The 19,211-nt window shown below is 36.6% G+C and overlaps 1 protein-coding gene across 8 annotated transcripts in view; it reads right to left on the bottom strand.

Annotated features, from left to right (window-relative positions):
- Positions 1-144: 144 nt before the first annotated feature.
- The window catches only part of LOC127062028 (peripheral plasma membrane protein CASK), a 71,052-nt gene continuing 51,985 nt past the window's right edge, over positions 145-19,211 (bottom strand). For 2 of the 8 annotated variants that reach the window (XM_050989595.1, XM_050989597.1), the window contains exons 5-12: positions 10,392-10,421; positions 7,845-8,082; positions 6,822-6,878; positions 4,709-4,828; positions 4,514-4,630; positions 4,323-4,430; positions 4,066-4,241; positions 145-3,973 (exon numbers count right to left, since the gene is read on the bottom strand). In XM_050989595.1, coding sequence (XP_050845552.1) covers positions 3,794-3,973; positions 4,066-4,241; positions 4,323-4,430; positions 4,514-4,630; positions 4,709-4,828; positions 6,822-6,878; positions 7,845-8,082; positions 10,392-10,421 — 1,026 coding nt within the window. In that variant the 3' untranslated portion in view covers positions 145-3,793. Of the gene's footprint in view, positions 3,974-4,065; positions 4,242-4,322; positions 4,431-4,513; positions 4,631-4,708; positions 4,829-6,821; positions 6,879-7,844; positions 8,083-10,391; positions 10,422-14,559; positions 14,668-19,211 lie in introns of all 8 variants that reach the window. The other 6 variants (XM_050989598.1, XM_050989599.1, XM_050989593.1 and 3 more) reach the window with 5 other exon arrangements.

Below are 19,211 nucleotides of genomic sequence, written 5' to 3' on the forward strand. Positions count from 1 at the left end.
TTTAATTTTTTTTACGTAACATTAATTAGCAATGATCTAGATTCTTTGATTTCTAATATTTTTTTTTTGAATCAACGAAAATAATTTCACGATTATGTTAGTACTAAGGGTCATTGTAAAATCGAATAAAGATTAAAACTTCGATACTTTGGGCTAGTTTTATTAATTCAATTAACAACGCGTTTATAATACTCTTCGTCTCTTCCTCTTATTTATAATTATATAATTTTAATGAACCGTTATTGTTTTCTTTAGACCCGTCGTCAACATCTTAACATAACTCACCCACGTTCACGGACACGCACACTATAGAAGCACGCAGGATCATCACGATTATTATCGTAAATCGTCACAGTCCTTATCATCGTAGTATCGTCGTTATCATCGCTATCATAATCATAATCGTCATCAGTTTACCATCACCGTTTCGTAATCATCGCGTAATTTTTATTTATCACCATCACCAATCGTTATCATCGTAAAAGTCGTCGTTAGATTATCACTCAACGCACCTAGTATTTAAACTGGATATGGCAGCTACAACTTATAAGAAGTGTATTACAAAATCACTTAACGATTCGTTCTCATCGCGCGTTCCGACGATAATTATTAGTACTTTTTTTTTTTTATCTTTTTAATTCTTTTAATTTTCTTTGTTACTCTTCTTTTGTGTCTCCATGCACGCAAAACACTATCATTCCGACGGGCTAATAAGTAAATCTAACTTTTCTTGTTTTCTCTCTTCTTGCTCTTTTTCCCATTCTTTTCTCTCTCACGCGACGATCTATCTCGTCGTAAATTAGACGTACATACATACGCATGTACGATCCTACGGGATCTGTTTCGCTAAACACCTTCGACAGTTTCTCGTGCGTCGACTTAAAATATTAAAGATTAAAACTTCCCCCTTCGTCTTCTTTTTTTCTTCCTAAGCAACACCGAAGTACCTGAGAGGATCGGATTTCGTCTTTTACTTAATACCATGACCTATTGAATCTTTTTTTTCAAAATGATATATAACGTATATATTATAATGCGAGTATCTCTCCCTCTCTCTCTTAAAAATTGCTACGTACGCCAGTTATATATGTGTTTATATATATATATATATATAGGAAGAACGTAGGAAAACGAGCGTATGTGCGTATATTTTTTCGAGATCATAAAAGGGTCACGAGTTACATATGTCGAATGCGTTCGAAACAGAGCCGCGTGATTTTTGTATTCTTCTAAATCACTCTTTTCATTTCTTTTTAAACCATACTCCTTCCTAATTTCATCTTTTAATTATGACGCTCTTCGTTGTCGCGGATAACGAGATACCGCGCGTTTTCGCCGCTTCGTCGACATCGATTTTTTCCATATGTATTTATGTATTTATGTATATATGTATGTATGTATGTATAGCGGATCGCGAATTTCCTATTATCTCTCCTAATACTTCGTATTAATTAGTTTACACAATTCATTTAATCACTTGCAATTGAATTCACCTATAAATCTTTTAAATCCTTGTTAACACTTGTCTCGTGAAACGCATGTGATTTTGTCTGTCTCTGTATATATGCGTAGACACACACACATATATATATGTATATGTATATAGGTGTGTATATATGTGTGTGTAAGTGTAGGAGATCGATGGAAGTATACGAACGTGTTATTTTCTTTTAGTACACGTGTGCGTATTTTCTAACGTGTCCGTGTATTTGTCTCTCTATGTATGTATGCGTCTGTGTCTGTGTGTGTGTGTGTGTGTGTGTGAGAGAGAGAAAGGGGAGAGAGAGAGCGTGTCAGCAGCGTGTTAATTTTTTTGTAATTATTATTTTCACGTAGCTTGTAGTGACTATCTATTTTATTAGAGTTTACGTTTTATAAATATCTTATAATAAGACGCGCCTTGTTCGCTTCACATCCTTCGATCGTGCGCTTTTTGTACGAGGGTGTTAACAAGAGAACCGAGAAATACATCTTGCGATCGATGTGTGTGTGCGTCTACGTGGGTCGCCTACCTTCGTTACTTTTCATTTGATTTTGCGAGGGTGAAACGATCGGTAATGTAGCATCGGCAAGCGATTCAATGGATACGAATGAAGCGTACAAGAGGGTTAAACGGGAGGACGAATATCGAACGAACGAGCGGAAGTGAATTGTTCGCCGTATCTGCGGGGCTTAAAAAGAATGGAAAATAGGAATCGAAGGGGGGTAAGGGGTAGCTAGAAAAAGCTCGAACGTTGCGGAAGGAAAAAGTGAGCGGGATGCGAAAGGAAAGAAGCTGCCACGCGCTTTTATTTTTATTCGTTCTGTCTTCGTGAATACGTTTTTTTTTCTCTTTTCTTCTTCTTCTTTTTCTTTTTTTTTCTGGCGAAAGAGGCCTATACGCGTTTAAGATACTGGAAATAGATACTAGAGGAAACCGATCAAGATTAATCGATCTACTGCTTAAACACTATTTGGTAAAACGATCGACGGCTCGAGGAGATCCGTCTTCGGTCGATTTTTCTTCTCTTATACGTTTTTTTTTCTTCTACTTCTTCTTTTTCTTCTTCTTCTTCTTATTTTTTTCATCTTCTTCTTCTTCGTTTTGCTTTATTTTTTTTTTTTTAAGGATTGTACGAACGGAACGCTTATTTTATTACGACGTAGACGAAACACTCGTATTTTTCTGTCGGGATGCGTTCCCCTTTTTTCTCAATTTCTTTCTCTTTTTCTTCTTCTTTATTCGTTAATGATTATCTTAGAGAAAAGGAAGATAGCGACAATCAGCAGATACGAGCCGGCCAAATCGATCAAGAGAGATATTTTCGATATTAATAGTCTCTTTCGTTTGTTAACTTCGTGGACCGATACATTTTCTTTTGTTCATCTTGAAATAGTATTCCGTGTTCTTTTTTTTGTAGTCTTTGGTACCCATAGAGAGGTCCTCGTTTTATAAATTCGTCTTTTCCGCATCGACACCGTGCGAGAAACTTGTGAAATCGTGTGAGACAGAGGAAGAGAAAGGGATTAAGGGGAGAGAAAGAGAGAGAGAGAAAGAGAGAAAGTGATCGGAGGTTGGGAAATAGAAGAGAAAAGATAAAGAGAGAGAGAGAGAGAGGAAGGGAGTAATAGGTAAAAGGTAGAAGAGATAGTGCGAAGTCACGTTAGTTCTAAAGGAGAACTAATTCGATAATTTTAATTTAGCGAGTTTGCGCATCGATAGGCTTTTCCTCGCGAAGATATTGAAAGTGTACGTTGAAGGGTTCGAATGTTCGCGAGGAATCGAGTTTCGGATCGAACGAATTCATCGATGTAAGTTTGAAAATCGGAGATCCGATAAATGTATCGCCATCGTCCAATAGACAATGATCGAGAAATGACTCGTTTGCGCGAAAACTCTTCCATCGAGCATGGAAAATGTCTCGACGTGACAAAGCCATCGATCGGGACGTTCTCTCTTTTCTTTTGATCGCTGCTTTCATTTCTTTTTATTATTATTATTATTTTTTTTTTTTTATATATCCTACCTCTAACCTCCGATAAAAGAGTACCGTCGAATGTCGAGCGATGCTCAATATTTGAACACTTCACAAGGACACGGTGATAGTTGTAAATTCGTGGTTATCGTTCGACTAGTCGACGATTAAATCGTCGTCGCTTTCACCGTTGCTCCCTTCGACTTTCAACAACTCGCTCGAGAACGTTCGATCGCGATCTCGATCACGTTATCACGTTATTCTTTTTATCATTGCTTCATTCTCGAGGAGCCATTGCAATCTGCATTGACTATCTGTCGAGATGGAGAGGTCCTCTGTCAGTAGACCCAAGAAACCGGGACCCATTGTGGCGTCGTGTGAACTCGTTCGATCGCTGCCTCCAATTGGGCGATCGTCTCCTCGATGTCGTTGTTCACGATGGTCAGGTCGAAGAAATGTCCGTAAGCTTGCTTCAACATGTCGGATTCTTTCGCCAACCGTTCCAGACTACCGTCGTACTACAAATTACGTAGTACAATTCGATTAATTTTCCAGATATTTCTTACGATTATATTCGATTAACGAGAATCGATAATTTATCGGTACTTACGTCGGTGATGTTTTGAAGTACTGGAGCTGCAATGAAGACAACGTACGGAGCAAACTCGGCTGTACGTAAGACTTTCAATGCTTGCGGTTCTACATCCAATATCGCCATTCTCCCTTCTTCGTGAATCTTTCGAATAGTTTCCAGTTTCGTTCCGTACATGGCATCCTCGTGTGTTCCTAAATATTTGGAGAGATCATCGATTACATTCAAGCGAACTTACTAATAGAATTTTCAATGGAAATAGTCACCATACTCACCATATTCGAGGTATTCGTTAGCAGCGATGTCAGCCATCATTTCGTCGTGCGACACGAAGTAATAATTACGTCCGTTTTCTTCGTCGGTTCGTGGAGGCCTCGTTGTATCTAAACGAGTCAAGTAAACAAGAATTTTATTCATTCTTTTCCATTGAGATTCGATTGTCTGTAAAAAAAAAAAAAATACTCACGCGGAATAGGATAGGCATATTTGTCGGGATGCTTCGCAATAATCGTATTCTTGATGTGTCGACGACCAACACCGTGTGCTCCCAATAGAACTAGAGTCTTGCGTTGGAAGGCAGGATCTGTAAAAAAAACATATATAATGTAATTTTAGTCTTTCTTTATTATTATCGTTAATATTAATAATAATTAATATTTACAGGGAAGCTTGACGACTTCCTCATAGGTGACCAGGTCCAGCTGATCGAAGACTGCATTATGTTTCGCAAGATACTTGTCCTTGTATTGCTTCTTCTTCCGTCCGAATATCGAGCAATTCACTGTAAAGTAAAGATCAACATTAAAATTCGTACAACTAACGATAATAGCGTGACGATTTTATTGAATTTAGTAATTTTAACGGTGTATCTATTTCATTCGATATGTGTAAACTTTACAAACTCAGCCAGTATATATTCTCTTTAATTTATAAAAGCAACAAGTCAAGCTAATTCAATGGTAAATTCTAAAAAAAATCATTACTGTGATAATAATAATAATAATAATAATAATAATAATAATAATAATAATAATAATAATGATAATGATAATGATAATGATAATGATAATGATAAGGATCATAATGATGATGATGATGATGACAATGATGACGACGACGACGATGACGACGACGACGACGACGACGACGACGACGACGACAACGAGGACGACGACGACGACGACGATGATGATGATGATGATGATAATGATGATGATGATGATGATGATGATGATAATTTTGCAAAGAGTACTGTCATAAAATGCTGGAACTCGTGCAACTAAATACTTTGCGAGCATTTGAAGATCTTTAAAAGCATACAATCGCTGCTTTTTTTCAGAGCCAAGTGTGATCAATTATACAGTGTCATATTTATTAATTGCTTTTGTTAAAGGAGAAGCTTCTTCAGGGCCTTTTTCAGGCAGCTTGCTTGTTCGATATCGTCGATGTCGAATGAACGAAGGTAGAAACGTTGACCACGCTAGATTTTCTTTATTAACGTAAAGGAAAAATGGTTCGACAGTAGAGGATACGACAAAGGTACAATTTTTTCGATTGTTTCGATTGATTGAATAGTGATGTCCTAATGGATTCATATAGAATCATCTTCTGAATGAGATCATCGATTCTTTCGATATAAACGAAAGCTTAATCTCGATCCAAAGAGAAAAAGCCACTTATTTAGATAACCAGTTGAAAAGAAACCATAATCAAAATAGGAGATGGGAATTCCCATTGAAAGAGGGATATTCCAGCAGGTCGCAATATAAAATGTCAAGGACGATGTATCGGGTCGATTTTTCTTTTTATGCGTGAAGTTTTGAAAAGAAATGTCACAATGTGTGTGTTTGTTGACGATGTGCGCTTGTCTGCTTGCTTTTTAGCGAGAAAGAGGAATCGTGCTACATAAGCGTTAAGTGAAGTGCGTGACACGATTTACTTAGGTACGGCATGCATCCCTTAAAGGAGGTAATATGTCCAACGGTTCAAGGATTCCGATGGTCTTTCAATATGTTGAAAAGTAACAGATCATACTTCGATCTTGTTTCAACGAATTAAAATATCATCGAGAATACGCGATCCGTTGGTAATAACCTTTCCTTTTTTAACTTCCGTGCCTCACGATAGAGAAAGAAAAAGAGAGAAAGAAAAAAGAAAGAGAGAAAGAGAGAAAGAAATAAAGAGAGAGAGAGAGAGAGAGAGAGAGAGAGAGCGCGAGAGAAAGAGAGAGAGGGAGGAGGAGAGAAAGAGAGAAATATCAGCAAAGTATTTCTGCATTGATTAAGGCACGATAGAAGCTTTTCGTGTAATTCGTTTTTCCTCCAAAATTTAGAGGAAATGAAAATAAAAAAAAAAAAAGAAGAAGAAAAGAAAAAAGAAGAGAAAAGAAAATGTGTCAGAGATGAATTAAAAAAAATTATGTATTGTATTAGAATATCTCATCAATTATTCCTCTTCTTGCGGGCGTAAAAATTGTTGATTTAGGTATAACGCTGAAATGGATATGTTAATAAAATTGGGATGACGTTTTTAAATTGGATGAATGATTACATGTAAGTGGTTTCGAATGGAGTGTATAGTATTATGCGAATACAAAGATCGTGATTGTATAACGAAGCCCATCTTCGATCGTTCACATCGCTGTGTCTATTTCTGCAATCTCGAAGAATCAACAACGCGTGTGTTGGAAGCGTGGAACGAGAGTGTTTTGTAGTTCATGCGACTACGCGTTCCTACATGACTCTACGCGTATCTACCTGAAGGCAGGACCATACCTGTCGAACCGTCGCAGCCTTCGGTGTGAGAAGAACATCCTCCTTCTCCTTCAGCATCTAGCCCACATAACACAAAACAATATGATATATCACAGCAACCATTTTATAGTTTTAAGCTGCTATCTATCAGACTTCATTCTCCAATCTTTTTTTTTTCCTTTCCTCTCTGATTTTCTCTTCGTCGTTCTTTCATTCGAATTGACTAATATCATTTCTTTTTCTATCTTTGTTTTTTTTTTATTTTTTATTTTATTTTATTTTTTTTAAAAACGACAGTTCTCAGCTTCTCGGTGCATTCTCTGTTCTTCATTGTACTCCTTCTTTCCTTCCATTTTTCTTTGATAATCGAGCAAATACTCGAACAAGAACAAACGATTCCAGAGGATAAAGACGATCAAAATAAATTTCGTCTTTTTAGTTTCCATATCGAAAGATAATCCTGCGATCTGCTGGAGTATTCCGTCGTACTTAAAACGAGATCTCTTTCTTTCTTTTTTTTTTGTATTCCCTTAAAAGGGAATATTTCCTTACCGTATTACCGTAAAAAGAATTATAAATGTCATTCAATCTATCCTAGTGGCATCGTGAAACGACTCGCTACGATTTCGACGGTATTACACCAATCATAATTAACGTTCGAAATAAAATCAATTACGATTCTACTTTTGCTAATTAATTAGCCCATTAGTTCATTGCTATACATATAGATACACACATAACATACATAGAGCGTATTACAAACAGCTGTGGAATATCAACGAGATAACTTTCGTTTTGCTTTGCTTTTCTTTTCTTTTCTTTTCTTTTCTTTTCTATTCTGTTTTCTTTTTTGGTTAAATTTACAAGGGAGATAAAGGGAAAATAAACTCGAGTTTTATCTTACGAGAATTTTTCCTGGTAATAGCGATATACGATATACGATATTGTATATCGAACGAAGTGGCTAGCAGGTTGCGTGCTATGCGAATGAAGTATTTTTCTTTTACTTCGTGTCATATAATATGTCTTATAAATAAAGATTACCTTGTTCCTGCTTGTTCTTTTCCATCGCCATACAAGCAATACGCCATTCCTGAAGTTCGGGCGAAGGGATTAGACCCGCGGAACCAGCCGCGTTGTCCTTACGTGCTTGCCACCAATGATGATCGTCCTTGCTAATAATCTGTAGGATGTCGCCTGTTTTAAAGGCGATGCCGGCCTGTGCGCACGGTATTAGCTCATCTTCTAAAGGATCGTAGTCAAATTGTGCGCGTACGAATATCTGTGAATACACATAGAAAAATATTACGATTTATTTTAACAAGGAATTATACTATATATTTTCCTATCGAAAGGTCGATCAACAGAAAAGCGAATCTCAGTTAATGAGAGAATTTCATGAAGAAGAAGATGATTGATCGATCGATCGGGTTTGAATGAACTTTTATGTTATATGTAAAAGTTAATGAAGAAAAAAAGAAAAAAGGAAAAGAAAAATAGGGCATTCTCTATCGACCGCAAGCCATGGTAAATAATCGGTCATTGATCATTCGTTTCGATCGCTGATGAGATCTACTAAATGGTTGCAAGCTAAACAAACTATACGTATTTGCAAAGACGTATGTATGTTTTATCTAAGTTCTCTTTCTTTTGCTCTCTTTTTTCCTAAGGAAGCAAAGAATGAGAGAGAGAGAGAGAGAGAGAGAGAGAGAGAGAGAGAGAGAGAGAGAGAGAGAGAGAGAGAGAGAGAGAGAGAGAGAGAGAGACAAAGAGAGAGAGAAAGAGAAAGAAAATTGCAAGCTATCAGCTAAGAATTTTTGCAAGAATATGCAGCGTACGGATCGAAAGATCACGTTGTTATGGATCGTTCGTTTCCGGGATAAGGCTGAAAAATAATCGTATCTTCCGTTATCAAATGCGGAAATGTAAACAGCGATCGAGCCGTGATACGACTTCGTCTTGTGGTTTAGAGGTAAAAATAGGAGAAATTATTAAAGAAAAAGGGCTGATGATTATTAATTAGCATTCTTACAAACGAATCCACTATGAGACATGTGATCTGTCAAGTAGTATCACTGACTTCTTTTTTTAATCATTACAATGGGTGCATTGCAAGGCGATGATGTGAGCGGGATGATAGTCGAGACGTTTTTAATTAATAATTGAGTTGTCCAAATAACGGACGGTTCGTTAAATCTTTTCTTTTCTTTTTTGTTCCTTTTTTTTTTCTTTGCATTTGGCCCACCAAAGGAAAGACGTCTTACGCATTAGCTACGTCGAAAATGGATTTATTAGATCGATGTGCGTCTAATTAGCGCAACGATAAATCCTCTAGCAATGCAATATTTAAAGACGATACAATTTCTCTTTTCCACAAGAAGCTGAAGCACTAATTGTTGCACATATGTATGACGTATAAAAACAGAGACAAATGTAGGCACACACGCAATATAGTACAAGAAAACGCGCGCTGCAAAAATGCACTTTCGGGCTCTACTTTGGCGGTGCGTGTAAATAAGACGTCGTAGTTGGAAATGTACCGGCGATTTACAATAGTTTTTGTTATATGAATTAAAATATATATGTGTGTCTATATATATATATATATATATATATATATATATATATATATATATATCATATATACATATATGTGTATGTATATATATATAAATATATATATATATTTTTTCGATATCTCAAACTATTTATTAATCTATATACATATATATTTGTACATATGAAGGGAAATATTGTGCCTTGCCGGTAATACATGATAAATTGGTTAAGGTAGAAGGATGTGAGGTGCGATTCAATTTCGTGGCGAACTTGTGGATAACGAGGGACTTACAGGTTGTTACAGGAAGACGTTAAAGTTGTGCGATCGATAGATCGTTAAACGATATTACGATGAATTCAATTCGCAAAGTTCTGTTCCTAGTTCGAAATAATTCGAAGGAGCAGCGACGATCTTATTTGCTCGAAATACGAATGAAACTCTGAGACTGCATTGATTACGATTGTACGTTCTATGTCGTGTCTATGTTATTGAACGAAGCTAAACGAAAACAAAGGATCATTGATTCGAGAAAACGCTTTTACGCGTTTTCTAAGCTCGTACGATGGCATGCGTGAGATCTTTTCTAGAGTCTACACGTATTTTTATTTGCATTTAAAACATGTATCGTGACGAGCGCGCGAAAAAAAAAAAGAAAAGGAAGAAGTAATGAACAAATCGCGACATTCAATAACAGCGGAATAGGTAGAGACCTACTTTTCTGTAGTGGCGTATGAGACGTGTTGTAAGAGAAGTGGAGAAAGAGATAGAGAACGAGAAAGAGAGAAACAGAGAGAGAAAGAGAGAGAAATAGAGAGAGAGAGAGAGAGAGAGAGAGAGAGAGAGCGAGAGAGAGAGAGAGAGAGAGTCGAGGGTACCAGTCGAGTGGAATAGTTCGGAGGGACGGTATAATGTGCGTGTGCGTGTGTATGATTTCATGTGTGTTATATAGATGTGTGTGGGTAATATGTAATAAACGCATAGCCTTCTAACTACAGCAGTCCAATCACACCAGATCAAGTGGCGGTACTTACTAACACTGGCAGAGGCCTAATCCTGAACAACTAGAGCGTTGAGGAAACAGAAAAAAGGAAGATCAATTAATTTTTTTATGTTCGTTCAGTCGCATCAAGACGAAGTTTCGGATGATTTTGAATATTCTTTTTTATTTCTCTCTCTTTTCTTTTCTTTTTCTTTTTCTTTTTTCTTTTGTTTTGTTTTGTTTTGTTTTTCTTTTTTTTTTGTTCTTTTCTTGGTCGCTGTCGTTACGAAACAGAAAGGCACAAAACGTCACAATTAAATCAACACCTAACGTTGGGCCATACGCGTCAACGCTTTCGAGATGCACGGTGCTTGTGTTCTCTTCTGGTGCATGCAGGTTTTTGCTTTCTTTGGTTTTTTTTTTTTGTTTCTAGTTAGTAGTTAGACCACCGAGCTAGCACAACATAGAAATGATCGTACTTTGATCGTACGAATTGGCGAAGAGAAAAAAAGAAAATTCGTGCTCGCAGTAGTCCGACATCACACGCACAAATAACTGTTACAAGCGAGTTTTACTTGCTGCGTTCGTTCGAGATAAATCGTTGCGAGGATATCCTTAAGTTTCTCTCGAAGAAAATATATAAAGATACACAAGCTCTCAGGAAGAAATATATCTCGTTATTGAAGAAAATCGAAAAGAGATCAAGCGATTTTTCTCGATCGATCGAGCAAGATTTACAAGCTATCAAGAAACGTTACACACACCTTTCGCTCCATAAAATCGTCTACGTCGTCCTCGCGATGATCTCATTGCAACGGTACGTTTTCTCTTTCGATTTTTTTTTTCTTTTTTTTTTACTTTATTTTCTTTCCTTTTTACTTTGTCTTGTTTTAGTATAAACAAGATACGTAATTGAAAGGAAAATATTGGAATAAAAGAGAGATGGAAGGCGCGATACGATATCGAAGAAGAAATGCGTTTATGAGACACAACACGAGGGAGAAGGATGATTAATTAGGAAGACAATGATCGTAAACGTTTTCACGTTTACGCGTTTGTTTCCAAGAAATTATTATACAATACGATCCCATTGATGAAAAAGACGAAGAGGAGTCCGTGCGTTCATGCTTAACGACATAAAAAAAAGAAGAATCTAAAAAATTTTTTAGGTCGCACCGTTTCAACAAAATTCACCGCGCAATCGTCGTACCCCATTTTCACAAGTATGGTCACAAAAGGATAATACATGATACGTGTGAAGGTCGGAACGATAACTTGCGACGTGCATGAAAGAACTCTGGGTTTTACTACAGAGACAGAAGGAAAAATGAGAGGCGAACGTTGTTGACGATCGTGGAGAGGAAAGTTTGGCCGTTGAAGGTAATAAATTTTTGGTATGGTCGATGTTGGAACAGCTGAGAGCACTCTAAGGTGGTAAAAAAGACAATTTCTAGACAGTGATATAGCAGGTACTGCGCTATCGACAACTCGTCTGGTGGACTGACTGCTGCTGACGCTGCTGAATCCTCTTGTCGAATTTCCATTCGAAGGAGTGGGTCTGTATTCTTGGCTCCAGGAGCAATAGTTATTATAACATCCTCCCGTTCCTGCTTTTCAAAAGACCTTACATGGACGAATTAACTTTCCATAAAGGTGAAATCAAGAAGGGAAACGTTTAGGAAAATTTTTCCAAGTGAAAATTCACATCACGTAACACTTGTGAATTTTACTACCCTTTGTGGAACGTCTCGTTGAAGGTGTGCCGTGGACTTAACGGGTCCCAGCTGTTGGTAGGGTGGTGTAATGATCGGATAATGACAATGAGATTCTATCGAACGATATTTTGCATATGGGGATGTGGTATGGCGAGGTACAAACGGGGCGTAGAACACAGAGATATAAATTTTACCTACTCAATCATCCACGCTTACTGCAATAACATTTGTGTGAAGTGGTATTGTAAGAAGTGAATTACAAAGGAAGAGAAAGAGGAAGAGAGAAAGAGATAGTTACAGAAAGAAAGAGATTAGATGGAGAGATAAAGAAAAAGAGAGAGAGAGAGAGAGAGAGAGAGAGAGAGAGAGAGAGAGAGAGAAATGTTGTTTGGGAAGGGACAATGTTCTCTGTAAAAGAAAAGTACTAAAGTTAGATTCGTCCATAATAATAATACAAAGGATACAACGAGAAAATAAAATAGTTAAAGAAATAAGAAAATAATTGAAAGAAAAGTAATAATTAACGACTTGGAAACGATTTCAATGTGGTTATTCATTACATGATCAAAACAGTCTAAATACAAGATAGAAATTTTATTTCGCGATAAATATGTTTAAACGGAGAATGTTTATTACGAGAGTAGAGTGTATAGCATGCTAGTAGTGCGGTCGCGGCATATATACGTATGTATATATGTGTACGATAAAATGGGATCGATCGAAATGCGCATCGGTCATTGATTTTATTTGTTTATTGCAGGCAGAAAGAGAGAGAGAGAGAGAGAGAGAGAGAGAGAGAGAGAGAGAGAGAGAGAGAGAGAGAGAGAGAGAGAGAGAGAGAGAAAGAGACAGACAGACATAGAGAGACAGATAGATGGATAGACAGAAAGACAATGTGAGTGATAGAGAGAGAGAGAGAGAGAGAAAGACAGAGATAGAGAAAGGGATCACGTTTATATAGAAGCTTCGTGTGACGAGCTGTGATGTTCCAGCAGTTTACGCTTTATTATGTCTTCGTACAATATGCTGTCGTAATAACGCCGTCGTTGTTGCTGCCGTTGCGGTTGCTGTTCTCTCTCGTAATGCACACACAGTCGTAGAGAGACGTCTAAGAGACGGAAGATGTTCAGCCGAAGTCGTCGAAACTACAAATCTATGTGTGTACGTATGTACGACTTGCGCGTTGGCATACAAATTAATGCCCTTATAGAGTAATGCTTCATCTGGAGCTTTTCTTTCGCTTATGCATTATTATTATTGTTGTTATTATTATCATTATCATTATTATTATTATTATTATTATTATTATTATTATTATTATTATTATTATTATCAGCATCATCATCATCATCATCATCATCATTATCATCATCATCATCATTATCATCATCATTATCATCATTGTCATATCATCATCGTCATCATCATCATCATCATTATCATCATCACCATCATTATCATCATCTTTATTTGTTATTTGTCGTACCATTTTCTTCTCGCGTAAGAATGAAATTTGTATCAGATATTCGCGAAATATATCGAACAAGAATAAAAAATAAAAATGAAAAAGAAAAAAGAAAAGGATAGCGCGCCCGTTGCCTCTTCTCTTGTCATTCGATACGATTGAATATAAGCGGATAGTTTGTCGAACGCGATTTCGATCCGCGATTCGCTATTGAATAATGCATCTTCGCTCGGCCGGCCAAGCAGGAATATTTCATAGCGTTGTTCGATACCATCGAAATACTATCCCTCTGTGAATAATCCTTCTTATAGTACAATAAATAGGCTAGCACGTTTTGTGCATGTATGCTACAATATTATTTCTTGCTTAAATCGATTTCGATCTTTTTCATTTCCGTAAATCTATGTTCGCTCTTATTTCCTTTTTCTTTGGGAAATGATTCGAAAGCAACCGCAATGTACGACAATAAAAAGCAGAATTAACTTTGTAAGTTATATGTAACGCTCGATAAACTTCGAATCTCGTATAACATACAATATATAGGCAACTATATACCTTCAACAACATACTTCATATCGCTTTTATAAAATTCAATCAAATCCCTCCCCCCCCGTTTCCTGTACTATATCACACGTATAAGCGCTATATGTAACACATACGTAGCACACCGCAAGGGTGAAGATGGGTGATACGTAATATATCGCGTCTAACTAAACTCGTTCGTTCGATCAATCGATATATACCTTCATACATAGCTGGGATGATCTACAAAAGTGCACCATCGAATAGCAAACTATACCTTCATCACACATTACACTGAAGAACGAAAAAGAAATATATATATATATAAATTAGTTAAAAATTAGATAAATATTTACAAATCGTGGGAATCACGTTTGTTTTACTCGAAATATCTGGGCTAAGAAATTGAAACGTGTACGAAACGAAACTATTACCGCATATATATGTATATATTTTCGACTAGGAACAACTAGAGGATAGGTAAATACTGCGATATTATTAACAGCCCCGCTTTTTACCAGCTTGTTCGAAGTCCACGCAGTACTTCGATCGTCACGACGATCGTTCGTCAGGTACAAACGAAGCGATGTATGCGTGTTTACTTCGATTCTTCCACAGGGGGAAAACTGAGATTAATAGAATTCCATGAGAAAACAGTTAGGCCTGAAAAACTAAATTATCGTGAAAAAGTAACAAGACAAGAATAGAATCTTTTTCGACACTGACGAAAATTTATCGCGCTCGTTTACCCTCAGCAGCATGTAGAAAAACTTTTGCGCATGGAGTTAGAAAGAAAAGAAAAAAAAAAAGAAAAAGGAAAAATACAAGAGAGAAAGAAAATACACCAGATTTAGGAGTCAAATTAAAAAGAAGAATAAAATCCACGCAAAGAGAACGCTGTTCCATTTTGTGAATCATGTTATTAATGAGCAATCAAGCTTTACGTAGATCGAACTAGCGTCACTAATTTACGACGATGGAACAGGTAGGTACTAGGTATATATCATATCATATATCTCGCGTATATAAAGCGTGCGAGCATGTCGCAGAAAACAAAATGAAAGAAAGAAGATAGAACATTTCGAATAAACGCGAATCGATTGAAGTCACAATGCAAAAAGGGCTAATCGAGAAAAAAGAAAAGCTCTTACGTACGCAAAGATATCCTTCATGCGGGTGAGGGTAAAATGAGGGGTGTAACAAAAGCTTCCTTATACGACAAAAACACAAACAACATTCCAAATAACATATGTCGAATAAAACGAAATATAGTGCATTCCTTATGTATCTTTCAAAAATTACTTGCTATCGATATAAAAAAGATAGGTGTTCGAATAAACGATGTAAAATAACGATAGATATAGAGATAGGTAGGGGAACGTAGAAATCGTAGAAATTGTAGAAAGAGAGAAAGAGAAAGAGATGAAAGATTTCTAGGTATAGATTAGAGAAAGAATTAGATGGAGACAAAGAGAAACGAAAAGGAAGGAAAATATAAATAGACATAAAGAAGAGATAGAAAGAGAGAAAGAGAGAGAGAAAAAGAAAGACAGAGAAACGGAGAAAGATAGAGATAGAGAAAAAAATAGGAAAAGAAAGAGAGAGAGAGAGAGAGAGAAAGAGAGAGAGAGAGAGAGAGAGAGAGACGTGCACGCGTCGTGGACTCGAAAGCGCCGACCAAAGCGTTTTGTTACACCGCTCGTACCGGATTAGCGCTTTTCTCCTTTTTCATTTTTTTTTTTTGACTTCGTTAAAAATATATTGATGCTATCACATTGTAGTTAGCTTTGACCAGTTAACAATATTGTCCTATACGAATAAATTCGTTGCTTCGTGCTATATCCATTTAACGAGACATGGTATGACTCTACAACTTGTTATTTAGAATTTCTATTCATTGGAGTCTCGAACGCTGTAGATACGTATACGTATACATGTACGTGGCAAGAGGAAAATCATGCGACTGCTCGATAATATGCAATTGGTGTCGATCTACTTAACATTTCTCTTTTGTTCTCTTTCAATTCTTTGGAAGGGCAATTAGGCCGCAAAAGTGAGCGTTAATGACATTTCTCCCATCGTTGTGAATTCACCTGTAGTGAATTTCGCAAATTTTATGAATAACGCGAGCACTCGCACATCCCCTGCAACGGTATTCCATGGTCCATGCACGCAGCATCCACGAATAAACGCAGACACGAGAACTCTATTTCGAATCTTTGCATTTCGAACTTTTATTTTATTTAAATTATCTTCATCGAAATTATGTTTAAAGTAACTCAACAGAATAAATTATGAAAGCAAATATTATACGAGAAAATGCAAAAATATACGAAGGTAGTTTTGTTTTCGCGTTTGTTTTCGTGTTTGCATCATGTGCATGCATCATAATCAGGCATAATACAATACCTGAAGGAAGAAAAGTATCGATTAAATCGATAAATTATTCGAAATTTTTTCCTGAAACTTGCGTATCGAGCACGATACAGCTTACCCCATTGATACATAATGGATAATCTATAGTAATAATAATAATAATTCTTCTACGCGTTATTCGCAGAATTTTCTAATCAACTATACAACTAAAAAAAAAAAAAAATAAACAAATAAGCTATACCTAAAACGAATATTTTCTATACAATAGAGATATGGATATAGAAGCGTGTATCTATTCTAGTGGTTTGGGAGGAGAGAAAGAGATATATAAATAGATAGATAGATAAATAGATAGATAGATAAAGAGAGAGAGAGAGAGAGAAAGAGAGAGAGAGAGATTGAGAGATAGACAAAGAGAAAGAGAAAGAGAAAGAGGATGGGATTCGATCTTTACTTTTCCAGGAAGCAGTAGAGTGTAATCTGGAGCAGAGTGTGGACGCTATGCGCGTTGGTAAAAAATTCGAAACGCGAATACGTACGGTCCATAACCGAGCGAAACAGAGGGAGAGAGAGAAAGAGGGAGAGGAAAGAGAGATATATAGATAGATAGATAGATAGATAGATAGATAGATAGATAGATAGAGAGAGAGAGAGAGAGAAAGAGAGAGAGAGAGAGAGAGAGAGAGAGAGAGAGAGAGAAATAGAGAGAAACACGGAAGATAGAAGCGGAACTCGAAATAGTATTCGACGTACACAGACGCGCATATTTACTGACCGGAATGTCCAAATGACGGGACGGATGAATTAATGGGTACGCGAATGACATCGGAAAAACGTAAACGTTATTGTTCGAGGAAAAAGCGAATCTCGACCGAAGCAGCGTTTGCCGCCTTTCGATTATTGCAAATATCGAGTAGACACGATAGGACGAATTATATACTTCGTGAAAAAAAAAAAAAGAAAAAGAAAGAAAGAAGTAATTGAAAGAATGCGAAATGAGTTTCGCCGATAAATCGATCGTTAGGATTTTATCGTCCGCTTTCCTGAAAACAAAAAAAAAGAGAACAAATCGTTCTATCGTTGCATTATCAATTGAAAAGTTTCGTCGAATTGATTTTAATTTTGATCGTCGAATACGTTCGTTTCGCTGTTTATATAGCGATTTATCGAAGTTCTACGTGTGTCTGTGGGAAATCGGTGAAATATTAGCAGCACGCTCCTCCAACAAACCTTTCTATAGCCGTGGGGAAAGTAATTAAATCTAATATCGCCTGAGATGAGATACGTGTCTCGTTAAAAGTGCAGAACGAGTATTTAATCTATAGATTTCAGAAAGGAAGAAATCTATGCTAACCTATCGATAGATTTTCTAGATCACTCGAGAAAGTTATATTTCTTTTTCGTCGAAATAGATAGAAATTTAACGTGTACTAATTCTTATGCAGTATTTTGCTCCTACCGCGATGAAATTTGCTTTATAGAAATTATTCTATGAATATTCGATCACTATTACATTCGGTTTGTGCGAAGCATCGCTTTTTTTTTTTTTTACGACACGTTCCTTTTCAGAACATACGCATTCAACTATTATAAATACGAAACTACGTTTCTCGAACGTCAACTTTTAATAAAACGCGATGCTGGCAATCTTAGCTCGCTATAATTATCCCGAGCTTAACGTTTTTGAACATTCATCGACTGACAACGTTTGTAATAGATACTCTAACATTGGAACAATAGAATCTATTTGGAGTTCATTCTTTTTATCAATAAGATAACTAACTAAACACACAAAGGTAGAATCGTCAAAGTCGCGAGATTTTCTTCGAAGGCCAATAAATTACATCACAGAGGTTTATTATATTGAAAGGACTAGTCGTCTAACGAGTAATTAGATTAATTAACGCTATTACGATTCGCTTAAGTGACTACGCTGGAAACCCGGATAGTGATTCTTTATAGATTTCCTCTTTTGTGACTAATATGGTAGATAAGCTTCTTGACTAGTATAAGTGTTCTTTGGCTAGAATTCTATAATTAAATCTAATACTGAATCTCGGCAAACTTCGTCGGCCAGGATTTTCGAGCATTCAGGTACGTAAGGACGTAAGCAATTTGTTACATCGTAATATTATACGACTTTGTTTTTTATACCTATAGCTTTCTACATTTATCTCGATAAAACGAAGATCACGTTTATATAAGGGAACCTAAAAAATCGAACTACTTGACTAATATTTACGTGAGGAATCAATATTCATCCATATCGATAACTCGACTATAAAACTTCGACGATCGATCGCTTACGGAGATTCTATCTCTATCTTACGAAGCTTCGCGAAAGATCAATCTCTTGAATAGAGAGAAAAGAAACACCGAAAAGAATACGATGGAGTATAGGCCATCGATCTCGAGAGAGAGACAGAGAGAGAGAGAGACAGAGAGATAGAGAGAGATAGAGAGAGAGAAAGAGAGAGAAAGAGAGAGAGAGAGAGAGAGAGAGAGAGAGAAACAGAGAGAGAGAGAGAGAAAAGCAGGAAGAAAACTATCGTTTGAAACCTTCAATCTAAGTTAACAATCCGAATCTTGAAACGAGATAAAAAAGAGAAGCAAAAAGCTATCATCGTTGTCTTTTACATAGTGGCTGATAAAAAGAGGCTGGAAAGCGAGCTAACCTATCTAAAGGCTCAAAGCACTTTAGGAAAACTATCGAAGAAAAATCTATAGAAGAAATAGATTTAAGATTTTCGCGAACGAAGAGCCGAGAGTGGATTGAGCCGACGTTTAGGAGTAC

This window comes from Vespula vulgaris, chromosome 2, assembly GCF_905475345.1.
Source record: "Vespula vulgaris chromosome 2, iyVesVulg1.1, whole genome shotgun sequence".
NCBI lineage: Eukaryota > Metazoa > Arthropoda > Insecta > Hymenoptera > Vespidae > Vespula > Vespula vulgaris.